Source organism: Apodemus sylvaticus, chromosome 11 (genome assembly GCF_947179515.1).
Source record: "Apodemus sylvaticus chromosome 11, mApoSyl1.1, whole genome shotgun sequence".
Lineage (NCBI taxonomy): Eukaryota > Metazoa > Chordata > Mammalia > Rodentia > Muridae > Apodemus > Apodemus sylvaticus.
This window is the reverse complement of record NC_067482.1, coordinates 7,947,940-7,960,641: the sequence shown is the minus strand read 5'-3', so window position 1 is coordinate 7,960,641 and position 12,702 is coordinate 7,947,940. Positions and strand designations below refer to the sequence as shown.

Below are 12,702 nucleotides of genomic sequence, written 5' to 3'. Positions count from 1 at the left end.
TTCTTTTTTTCTTTCTTTCTTTCTTCCCCTCTCTCTCTCCCTCCCTCCCTTTCCCTCCCTTCCTTCTGTTCTATTTATAAAATTTAGATGTCTGATGAACTAAACCAGCTCATACATTTTTATGGAATATACGAAAGTAAAAACCTCAGGTTTTTTTTTTCCTTCCCTTTTTCAGAACTTATGCTTTGACAAGTCTCTGTAACAGCCTCCTATTTCAACTGGTTAAACCTGACTGAGAAAGTAAACACTCCAGGGCTAGGAACTTGACTTTGCAGTAACAGTAGAACCAAGAATGACCCCAACAGCACCCAGTGAGAATGGGAAAGCAGCCTACTTAACGGAGCACTAAGGCCACCTGGTTACCTATCTTCAAGGGGGGACAGTCATTCGCACACTGAAGGAGGGCAGCACCTACGTACGTAGGACAGTGGTCCTGGAGAAGCGACTTTACAATCGGACAGGCTTCTCGTGCACGGCCTGGTGTGTATCCGTGCTGTGTGACGAGGGAGGTATGACTGCTTGGGTCAGAAGGAGCGCAGGCGTGCGCACGGGTGATGTGTGGGGAGGTCAGAGTGCACCCTCGGGCAGCTGTCCTGGCATCCCCCTTGCTTGAGACAGGGTCTGTCTCGATTACCAATGTGTGTGCTAAGCTGGTGGCCCCCAACTCTCGGGACAGCCTCCTGTCACTGTTCCGCATCTCCCCCCTAAGCACTGGGATTACAGACACCTGCTTTATAAGAGTTCTGGGGACCTGAACTCAGGACTCCAGACTTGTACAGGGAGCACTTCACCACTGAGCCATCACACCCCCCCCCCCCCCACCCGGGGCGACATCCTTAATAGAAGGTCTACCTGCTCTACAGATAAGAACGATAGCGAAAACTACATGATAAGAATAAATGAAAATTCTACATGTCCCCATATTCCTATAGAAGAGACACTTTGCTTTTATCAACATACTGTCGGGAAACAATCTCAAGACCTGAAAAGTATCTTTTTTTTTTAAAGGCCCCAAAGCACAATCGCTACATCAAGGCATAAGCAGGCACAGGAAACCCACGGCAATCCAGAGGGACTTCTGGTGTAAGATCAGTACCTTTTCCTGGACAAAGCTGGTGTTCCCCAGGGAGAGGGGAGAGAAGACTCGCTTGTCAGGCAAGGAGGGATCTGCTCTGCATGACTACAGATGACAAAACAGACATGGGTTAGAGGTTAGGAGAGCGCACGGCCAGCGGCTGGTTAGTTTCCCGGGAGACGCAGGGCCAGGGTCACGAGAAACACCTTCCATGTTCTGCGGGAGGCCCGTAAGCACAACACGCGTGCCGACGAAAACAGGAAAGGCGGCCGGCCGGAGGCAGAAGCCCCTCGTACCAGTGTTAATGTGGACCTTATTAAACAGACGTGGCTAAAGCTAAGGGTGTTAGCTGGGGTCAGCAGCCAGGAGGAAAGCAGCGGTCGCCACACACCCACACAGCTCATCCGTCAGCACTACAGACACTGGCTCTACACAACACCCTGCTTCCCGAAAGCTACTCACTACCTGCAAGAGGAAAAACAAGCAACAATTTAGAGTATCTCCTGTTACTCGGGCTATTTATGGTTGAAATGGAAAAAACCATCACTTATGATATGAAAGAAAAGTGAAAACAACAGTGCTCAAGGCTAGAGAAACCAGAACAAGACTACATTATTTTTTCAAAGCGGAAAATGAATTGAAAACGTGTAGTCAAAGCGATGAAAATACATAGGGGCTGGAGAGATGGCTCAGCTGTTTAAGAGCGCTGACTGCTCTTCCGAAGGTCCTGAGTTCAAATCCCAGCAACCACATGGTGGCTCACAACCATCTGTAATGACATCTGATGCCCTCTTGTGGGGTGTCTGTGAGATCTGACGCCCTCTTCTGGGGTGTCTGAAGACAGCTGAGTGAGCGGGAGGGCGGGGCTGGAGTGAGAAGAAAAAGTATCTGAGGACAGCTACAGTGTACTTATATATAATAAATAAATAAGTCTTTAAAAAAAAAGAAAAGGAAATGACCGGGTATAAAGCAGCTCTCCTGTGCAGAGCGAGCCCAATTTCTCCATCACAGAACGTCTACAAATATTTACGTGTGCATTATCAATGAACGATGACCAGGACCCGTGCAGACCTAATGCCCCAGGGTGTACATGCACAGCGGCCTGGCATGCAGCGGCTCTCTAGAAAGCACGTCTTTCCTGGAGGACTAGGTAAACGATTCTGATGGACACTGGCCTGGGATGTCTCTTAGAGAGACACACCGTCTTTCAAGGACTATGAAGTATGAAGTGAGAAAGGTCATCTGCCATTGCCTGGCAACACGCATCACAATCACCACGCGCTCATGGCGATCAGGATGAAGACGTCCACGCGCACCTAGTGTTCTCTGAGACTAAGGCACAACACTCACGGCACAAAAGAAAACGTCCTAGAAGCTGTTCCCTCAAGGGCAATGGGCGCTAACTGAACGTGCATTTAGTCAAACATGGCTCCTGAGCTGCAAACGCGACACCCAGATGACAAGAAGGGCCCGAGAGGAGTGACGGACCTCCAGTAAAGAGAGGATTCACCGCGTTTGCACCATCCGTCCTGCTAACCAGAGCCTGATGCTGACGCTGTGCCAAGCACACCCTGCAATTCGGGAGGCAAAGCAGGCCCGTACCTGTCGAAAGAATCCGTGGCCACTTTGTAGAGATAGATGAAGAGTTTACTGCAGTGCCGCAAGGTGGGAGACACACAGTCCATGGGCACCGCCCCCTCCTCCAGCAGTCTCTGGAAAGGCTGCGTGTTTGACGGGAAGACGTTCACGGCACTTATTTTCCTGAGGTCTGAGAAGCAGCCAAGAAATCGGACAGCGTCCGCCAGCTTTTCGTACTGGATCTCGGTCTTGAAGAAGTGAGAGTTGGCTGGCTCATAGCGCAGGGCGGCGGTGAGCGTGCAGAACACAGTGTGCAGGAGTTCAAACACCTGATTCTGGTTCACTTTCTCCCAGCCATTTTTGGGGGGAGAGCTCAAAGACCTCTCCATAGCAACGAGCAGGGATGTGATGTACACAAACCCTCCAACTTTCCTAAAGACTGTTCTTGAACGGTGGCTTTCCCGAAGGACGGACAGCAGGGCCTGCAGGGAAAGAGAAGGAAAACAAATGTAAAGTACCAGGTGTGAATATATGACACAAGGCTCTACCATAGGGAATTCTCTACAAGCGGCACCATATCAGAAAGCTCTAGAACACGAGGCTGGAGTGCTGACTCAGCAACGGCGAGCACTGGCTGCTCTTGCAGAGGACCCAGCTCCAGTTCCCAGAGCTACTCAGGGGAGTCCCAGCTGTCTGTCACAGGGGATCCAATGTCCTTCCTCTTTCAGACTCATAGGCACGAGGTACACAGGCAGATATGTGTGCAAACACTAAATGTTTCTTAAGTTTTAGAGTTTGGAGTTCTTTTAAATTTTAGATTTTCAAAATGGCTGTTCAACCACCACTACCACCATCACCATCGTTGCCTGAGGAACTAAGGTCATGTTTTTAAAAGTTATCAAGGATTCTACACTGAGCTAAATGAATGGTCAAGGAGGGCTTAAGGCCTGGAAATTCCAGTTCCCTACACGCCTCTAACCATGATGTCATTTTGTCCCGCTCTGTGGCTTGACATCTGTTGACCTATGTTTCCGTTCTTATGTTCTTATGACACCAACACTCTAGATCTGTCTTAATCTTAGCAGCCGTTGTATTTCAGAAGGCCATTTTCTTCAAATGCTACATGTTTCTAAGGGAAGCCAAAGAATGGGAAAGGCCATGCGCTAATACAGGTTATAACTGCATACACTGTATGGAACCATTCAGGAAAGCTTATATGCTAATACAGATATAACTGCATATACTATATGTAGCTGCCCAACTGACACACACCACTTCAACAATGATAAAGACTTCACTATGTACAAAAACTTGTTATTTTAAAAGAAACTAGACAATCTGTACATATTACTAAAATGCCTAGTATCTTCCTTCCACTCTTTTACTAAGAATTTCCATTTTAAAATGTATTTGGTAGCAGTATCATTTCTTTGTTGTCAAGTTTAATAAATTATATTCTTAACAATTATAATTCATGTTAAGGCATTTCCACATTATAAAAAATCTTAACGCCATGATAGCGAATGAATACAGATCACAGAGTCAGAATGCTTGGATTCCAGCTCTGGCTCCTACAGTATGGCTGCACTGTCATAGCACTTACTCAACCTGTCTGTGTCATGGTTTTCAGTATGTACAACAGAGGAAATTAGAACTCTCCAAACACACACACACAGAGTTTTCTAAAGTGGCTGGCACATAAATCTATCACTATTTTCAACACACTAGGGCAAAATATAACAAGTATATGTCATGTGTAACTTTATCAACAAGGATACAAGAAATCACTCCACTGTGAACACTATACTGTCACAGGCCTGGGGCACAGCCCACTACACACTGAGGTTAGCATACACTTCCCTAAGGAAGTGATTACTTGCTTAGGACGGAAATTGTATTTAGAAATCAGGAATCAGTAAGTTAATGGAAACATAAGAACTGTAATGACCCTTCTGACTTAGGCAGATGCTATTGAAATGCAAAAGGAGGTTTCTAGAGAAAGCCCATTAAGACTCTTTTGATTCAAACTCCATTACTCACACTGCAGAAGCTAAAAGCACAGTTCTGTGGACAGTCTGACCCAGTTGGTCCTCCACCCACTAGACTCACACTTCAGAATCAAGCTGCACTTCAGGTTACAGTGTTTAAAGCACAGGGAGGGTTGGGGGCAAGTTCTCTCTAGCATAGCCAAGGAACTGCTAGAAAATGAATCACATTAAATAAGTAAACTGTTAGAGGGACACTAATAACACCTATCTTTACGAACAGAGAGGCTTATGCAAGTGAATGCGTGTGAATGTACAGAATGAAATGCACACACAGGAAACTGTGTTAGTTGCTGTTATAATTATGATGTTTTTTCTCGAACTTGGACAAACAGCTTCAAATGCAGCTCCTTATTCATAGACGCTATTCCCTGCTTGAGTCACCAAACTCACACGGAAACAAATTATGAAGAAGGATGTCTAACTGTAGTTAGAAATGCCTCACATGGCAAGGCCAGTGATGTGGACAACATGAGAAGACACATGTGCTTAAGTCCTAGGAGGCAGGACAGCACAGCAGAGAGTGCGTGCAGAGGACATACACAGAGGACATGGGCAAGCTCACACTGCCTTCTCCCTCTGCAAATCAGCATGCTGACTGCTCTGCAAGCTTGCTATGACGTGAGACAACAACAGATAACAGAGACCGTTAGCTATTTACTACGGTCTACTATGGACACGGAAATACATACGCATGTATATACATCATCATGTAACATGTTTCACATGCGCATAACACTGGCTGGTTGGAACTGAATAGATAATATACACATGTAACTTTTAGTCACTCCACATGATTCGAGTGAGCCCGGACATCTGTCCCAAAAGTCAATCCCTAAATGTGTATAAACTGAGAAGGTTTTGTTATTTTGGATTTTTAAAATTTCTCTTTGGTAGGCTGCGGATTCAGCACTGTAAACCATGTGTACTGACTGCTTTCGCAGATGACCAGAGTTTGATTCCCAGCATCCCACATTCCCCTACGACTCCAGCTCCAGGGTGTCTCACACCTCTCCCCTCACTGGCACCCTGTCATACTCACACATGGAAAACACCCAAACTTCAAACAGTGATGACTGTAAATCTCTGTAAAGAATGCCCTTGTTGCTGGGCAGTGGTGGCGTACGCCTTTAATACCAGCACTTGGGAGGCAGAGGCAGGCGGATTTCTGAGTTCAAGGCCAGCCTGGTCTACAGAGTGAGTTCCAGGACAGCCAAGTCAACACAGAGAAACCCTGTCTCCAAAAACAAAAAACCAAAAACAAAAAAACAAAAACAAAAACAAAAACAACAACAACAAAAAAAGAATGCCCTTGTTGAAACTAAGCCCATTTAATTTCAAAAGGAGCCTGGGCTGTATCAGTAAGGAAGCAGTCAACTGTACCCTTAAGATGTCAGTCTTTAGCTGCAGCTCTGTGGGCGGGGCTGAGTGCATGAGCCCCAGGAGAGTGCCCATGTCGTCCTCCCCATTAGGAGAGAGCACCAGTTGCTGGATGGTCATCAGGGCGTGCTGCCGGCACTGCGGGTATTTCACTATATTGTGGGCACACCTTGCACCGCCGAACTCTCGGAATATTCCTGAAGGAGGAGTCAAAGGACTAAGTTAGAACATCCAGGGCAAGTCGGGTCGAATAGAATTCAACTGTTTCCGTAGGAGCAGTAATTCAAGAAAGCTGCTTGGAAAGCTGGCAAACCTATTTTATGTTTCATGTCACGATGGAAACATTGCACTGTAGGATGTCAGAAAACATACACAGGCACTTTCTACAGTTTTATCATACAATTAGTGCTCTGATACGGTCACTAAGTCCTTACTGTCTGTGTCTACCAGGCTGACCTCAAACTCACAGAGATCTGCCTGTCTCTATGGTCTACCTCCTAGGTACTAGGTTTAAAATCTTGTTGTGTCACCCCTAGGAACCACAGCTAAAAAAAATGTTTTAAAATGATTTATGAGGGGTACACAATATAACTTTATAAAATGTTATATTACATAAATATACTAAACTATATAAGTCTAAAAGGAAAAAATACTATACAAAGCAATAAAATGTTTTAAGACAGTAACAGCATTACAGATTTTGCTGGGAAGGTATAAATAGGCCAAAGTGTCTCATTGCCAGGGTACAACTATCCCATTACCGGAATGACTACCGAACTGTTGGGGTCTTGAGTTAATGGATTCCCAAGTTAAATGGGAATTCCCATGTTTGCTTGTAAAATGCTGAAGGTCCTTGTTCCCAATTGGTTTTTGATTGGCCAATAAAGAGCCAATGGCTGAGTGGAGACAGAGGCAGAACCTTTATTTTTGTGTGGGCTAGAACTGGGAGAGGGGAAGAGGGAGAATCACATTGGCTTGAGGGCAGAAGGAGGAGAAGAAAGAGCTGTGGGAGAGAAAGCCAACGTGCCACGTGAGATCAGGTAAGTGACCCTTAGGGCCACTGCCCAGCAAGATGGGAGAATGAGCTGGCAGCAGGAGATATAAAGTTGCCCAACCATTGAGCTAGCCAAGGCATATCAAAATTAACTGACGCGCATTGTGTGTGTGTGTGTATGTGTGTGTGTGTGTCTGTGTCTGTGTGTCTGTGTGCGTTCACATGCACTCGGATAGCTCTTAGGCAGGTACAGCACCCAGTGGGAGCACAAAGCAGTTGGCAAACTCCCTCTAACACTGAACAACTGTACCATTACTGACTGTACCATTACTGAATGACTAGCATTACTGAATTATTACTAAATGACTGCACCATTCCTGAACGACTGTACCATTACTGATAACTGTACCATTACTGCATGACTGACCATTACTGAACGACTGTACCATTACTGATAACTGTACCATTACTGCATGACTGACCATTACTGAACGACTGTACCATTACTGATAACTGTACCATTACTGCATGACTGACCATTACTGAACGACTGTACCATTACTGAACAACTGTACCATTAGTGCATGACTGACCATTACTGAACGACTGTACCATTACTGAATGGCTGCACCATTATTCCTGAACCACTGCTTCTCCTTTAATAACAGAAGCTTTAACACACAAGCAGAGCCACTCCCAGAGCTCTGGCCCGTGGCTTTTCTGCTTACCTGCATTTGTGTTGGACCCTTGAAGCAGCACGGTCAAGGCCTCCATCACCAGCAGAGCCAAGTGTTTTTGGTCTTCAACTGAGCTATTGTTTCTTGAGTCCCCTAGAAAAGAGGTTCAAAGATCCAAATTGTAAAAGCATTATTTCCCAGTCAGTTTCACTTCAATTATTAAGTCTCCTTATTGTGTCTTTAACATTTACTTTCTCCACTATCACACATGCGAATAATACACCCTTTAAAATAACATGTGCCCAGCACCTGCCCAAAATATGCTCAAATTGATATTAACAGATTTCTATTTTAGTGTGGGTGGAGTTAATTATGTAATGGATATTCAAAACGAAAATGCCAGATACAGTTGAACTCATCCCTCTCACGGCTTCTAATCAGAGAGGCTGAGGGGAGAATTATCAAATACAAAAGGAAACTGCTTATATATCAGCTATCTATTCAACAGGCATTAGCTTAAACTTCCTAATGGCTAGATACAGAAGTACCTTTATATTTATCAAAAAGACACCCAAAGACCTTTACAAAGCATCCCTAAACAGACATACTTGCTCTCATAATTTAATGAAAAATATTTTTGGATATCCATGTTTAATTGTTCTTAATTATAAAAAGAAATAAACACAAGTCACGACGACCATGCATGCTTTCGCCGTACCTTGAACCCTATTCCTCTACTGTCACATAATTCCAGGCGCCCTTACCCAACTCCCTCACAACAGCTGCAGAAGAGGTGAATACTGGACACACCCAAGGGAATGCACCGCACTCACAGACAACAGGAGCTCATGCACATCGATGGACCGATGAAAGGCAGCCCTGGCACGCCCCGGCCCCGGCATGCCCCGGCCCCGGCATGTCCCAGCCCCGGCATGCCCCAGCCCCAGCAGAGCATCACCTGCGCAAGAGTTTACCTTGCTCATTGAGTGCCTGAGCTGGATCCTTCAGGAGAGCAGCGTACTTATGCAGAAGGTTCACCATGACCTCCAGCAGGCCCACCTCCCTGAAGACATCTTTAAATATGTAGTCGTGCCTTGTAAACTTCAGAAGGGTTTTCATCGCAATGATGCTACAGTGATAGGAGGAGCTGGACTTCAAGAGGATGCTAACGCTAATGAGTTCTTTACAAGGGATGTAATTCAGGCTGAAAACGACAAACTCCAGCATCTCAAAGTATTTGTTCTGTACATCCGGGAGTTTAGAGATCTTCTCTGCAAACTGTGACAGGGTGTGCTGGGACTCTAGGATGAAGTAATTAGCATTGTCGGCCATGTAAATGTTCGTGATGGCATCGAGGATGATTTGGGCAAGGAAGTTGGTCTTTGCTTTTAAAAACGCGTTCTGAAGAACTGCGAAGGCCTGGATGTTTCTCACACTGTGTCCTAGAATAGAAATCGGGGACACAATTGGGCGCTACACCATGATCAGTCACGGTCAGCACACGGTGAGTGTCACCTTCTATCAAGTATTTACTGAGACAATGTCCCAATTTGAGGTAAGAACTTATTTTTCTTCACCAAGTCCAAATAATTAAAAATAAAAAGAACCAATCAAATGTTTGATGTGTCATTATGAACATTTTAAGAATACCATATTTTCACGAACTCACTGCCTGAGAGTGAAAATGTATCACGTGTATTCAGCAGTTTACTAGACAGCAAACGGCGAGGCAGAGGAGCTGTTACTGTTGGTCAGAGAAGAGGCAGCTTTCTCATGGTCTCCTGCGTGGTGGCAGCACAGGGACTTTTCACAAAATTTAACTGGGAAATCTACTTAGTTTTCAAGCTAAAATTGGGATTTCTTTATGTAAAAACATTTTCCTAAAACAATCCATGGCCACTAGTACTATCTTTCAACTTGATTTTCCAACTCATCAAATAGAACAATTAAACATCTTCTGGCATAGGTCCTGTGAGAAAATTTAATAATGATAATGATCAAGAAACCACTATAGAAAGTTGGATTTGAAGTGCAGTAAAACAAGTGCTTTTCTATAAAAACTGTCCCTGGGCTCACAATTATTAGCAACATATAAAAGTGAAAAAATTAACATTGAACTTTATACAATACACGAGATGTAGAAAGGGAGGAAAACACACACTAGAAAAGTGCAATATGGGCCAGGAAGTTGCTCATAAACAGTAGCCAGCATGGACATATCTGTTAAAAATGTAAAGTTCTCCAATTTTCAGTGCATGTATTAGTTCAATTTTCATTTATAACATACAAATATATTTTGGGGCCGAGAAGTACAAAACATGTCCATGTCTGATTGCTTTTGAGAACACGCTTTTTACTATCTGTAGTCAGTTAAAAGTCAAGCTTAGACAGAAAATGGAAATACAAAGGCAAAACTAAGAATGCTGAACACCACTTCAAATATTTATTTGATTTACTGAAAAATCTTCATGACTACCATCAAGAAAACCAACGCGCCAGATGTGGCAGCCCAGCACTTGGGAAGCGATGGCAGGCAGACCTCGGCAAGTGTGAGACGGGCTGCTCTACATAAGCAAGCTACAGGATGGACAGGAATGCACTGTGAGACCCTGTCTCAAAAAAAAAAAGAGAGAAAAAGAAGGAAGGAAGGAAGGAAGAAAGGAAGGGAGGGAAGGAGGGAGGGAGGAAGGGAGGGAGGGAAGGAGAGAGGAAGGAAGGAAGGAAGGAAGGAAGGAAGGAAGGGAGGGAGGGAGGGAGGGAGGGAGGGAGGGAGGGAGGGATGCAGGCAGAGAGAGAGGGAGGGAGGAGAGGAGAAGAGGGGAGAGGAGAGAAGAAAAGAAAACAGAAAAGAAAAGAAAACAGAAAAGAAAAGAAAACAGAAAAGAAAAGAGAAAAGAAAAGAAAAGGGCAATGACCAGCAATAATGCTGATGAGACTGTATAGAAAGCAATGCCGGTCACTGCTGGGAGGGACAGAGACTGCTGTGCACAACCATGGAAATCATCATGGCTCTTCAGAAATAGAACCGTTGTCATATGACCCACATATGACTCCTGGGTTACTAATTTCTGAAGGACTCCAGAGACTCTCGCACACCCATGCTTGCTGCTGCACTATTTATTACACTACTATCATTTTTAGTATGTGCATGCCTGTGCATGTGCGTATGCCTGTGTTATCACATGATCATGCACTTGACTGGGTGAGCCACAATATGTGCATGGAGGTCAGAGGACAACTGTGGCAGGATATCTGGTCACACTGTGAACTCCAAGATTGTGTTCTTTACTGGGAAGACCTGTTTCTAGTTGCAGTGTAGCTTAGCCTAACACACCTGTAATCCCTCTGGTCGGAACACAGACATGATCCTAGCACACACCTTTACTGCCAAACAATGAGGGTAAAGTTAGTTTGTAGAAGGAAGCACACATTTGAAAATGATGTCTTATTGAGTGGCAGACAAATCAAAAACTTGAGAGACTAGGATATAACCAACTCCCACAAGAACACAGAGGAAAGAGAAGCTACTTACAAGGGAGTGGGGCAGAGAGAGAGGAGAGGGGAAGGTTTTACCCGGAGAGTTTGACAGAGACACGTTGCAGAGAGAGAACAAGCTAGACACAGGGGAAGACAGAAGGAGCCAGAGAATGAGAAGGAGCCAGAAGATTAGAACACATTGTCAGAGTTGGTATGAGGTCACACAGAGCAGTTTAGGAGAGGCTGAGAGGAGCCAGAGTGAACCAGTCAGCTTCGAGAAGTCAGAACAGCTGAGTTGACCAGCCAGCCAGAGCTCAGAAAGAACTAGGGAAGGGAGGGCTGATTCAGCAGTAAGTCTGAGAGACTGAAACTGTTCTAGGCCTAGATGAGATTGTATAGAGGCTACAGGTTTCCAGGACGAGGCCTAGGTCAGGAGACAGAGGAGGGAGATGACAACTGCATCAGGAGAATAAGTTACTTTTACATTTGTGGAGTAGACTCTCTTCTCCCACCTTTGTGTTTTCAACTCTTGGTCCTGGGGGATGAACTCAGATCGCTAGACTTGCATGCCAAGGTTTCTTTACCTGGCAAGCCCTTTGCTGGCTCCTGCGGACCTATTTTTCTCTGAGCTCATGGAAATAGTTAAGTGAGATAGATACTCAAGTTTTTTAAATTAGATTTTGGAGAGACAACTATGTGTTCTAGAATATGGAACTTTGAATGTATGAAAGTCTACATGTATTTCGGAGGACCTTTTGAATGGTCAACCTGTGCTCTGAAGGCACAGCACAGCACAGCACAGCACAGCACAGCACAGCAGTGAGATCCATTCTCCATCTACTCAAATTTACTAAGAGTGCTGATTTCATAAATAAGTAGGCTTTACTGTGAAATTTAAATTATTACATACGTTGGTATTTCTACTCAGTTAAATTTTACATAGGTTCATCATGATCCCATCGAACACTTAATGAGTGCCAAAGGTCAGGAATTATTGTTAGGGGGTTCTACGTTTAAATTTTGGAGACTGGCTATCATGCATTAAAAAAAACAATCACGGAGCTGGAGAGCCGGCTCAACGGTTAAGAGCACTGACTGCTCTTCCAGAAGTCCTGAGTTCAAATCCCAGCAACCACATGGTGGCTCAGAACCATCTGTAATGGGATCTGATGCCCTCTTCTGGTGTGTGTCTGATGACAGCTACAGTGTACTCATAAATAAAATAAATAAATCATTTTTAAAAGCCAATCAATTCTTGACTCACTTACATCATTAATTTGTTTGTTATGTAATCCAAGTTGTCCCCGAACATGCTGTGTAGTTGAGACTGACCCTGAGTTCGTCATCCCCCTGCCTCCCATGACTGGGATTGTAGGTATTAGCTACTATGCTCTGCTCATAATCTGATGCTCTTAATTACAGAATTTTTCTTTTTTCCTTTTTTAGTTGTTTATTTCATGTATGTGAATAAACTGT

General features: G+C 44.5%; 1 protein-coding gene across 8 annotated transcripts in view; it reads right to left on the bottom strand.

Annotated features, from left to right (window-relative positions):
- The window catches only part of Wdfy3 (WD repeat and FYVE domain containing 3), a 243,559-nt gene that overhangs the window by 102,019 nt on the left and 128,838 nt on the right, over positions 1 to 12,702 (bottom strand). For 7 of the 8 annotated variants that reach the window (XM_052199005.1, XM_052199011.1, XM_052199010.1 and 4 more), the window contains 5 exons: positions 8,724 to 9,191; positions 7,801 to 7,902; positions 6,082 to 6,275; positions 2,678 to 3,135; positions 1,097 to 1,180 (listed from right to left, as the gene is read on the bottom strand). In XM_052199005.1, coding sequence (XP_052054965.1) covers positions 1,097 to 1,180; positions 2,678 to 3,135; positions 6,082 to 6,275; positions 7,801 to 7,902; positions 8,724 to 9,191 — 1,306 coding nt within the window. The remainder of the gene's footprint in view (positions 1 to 1,096; positions 1,181 to 2,677; positions 3,136 to 6,081; positions 6,276 to 7,800; positions 7,903 to 8,723; positions 9,192 to 12,702) is intronic. The other variant, XM_052199012.1, reaches the window with a different exon arrangement.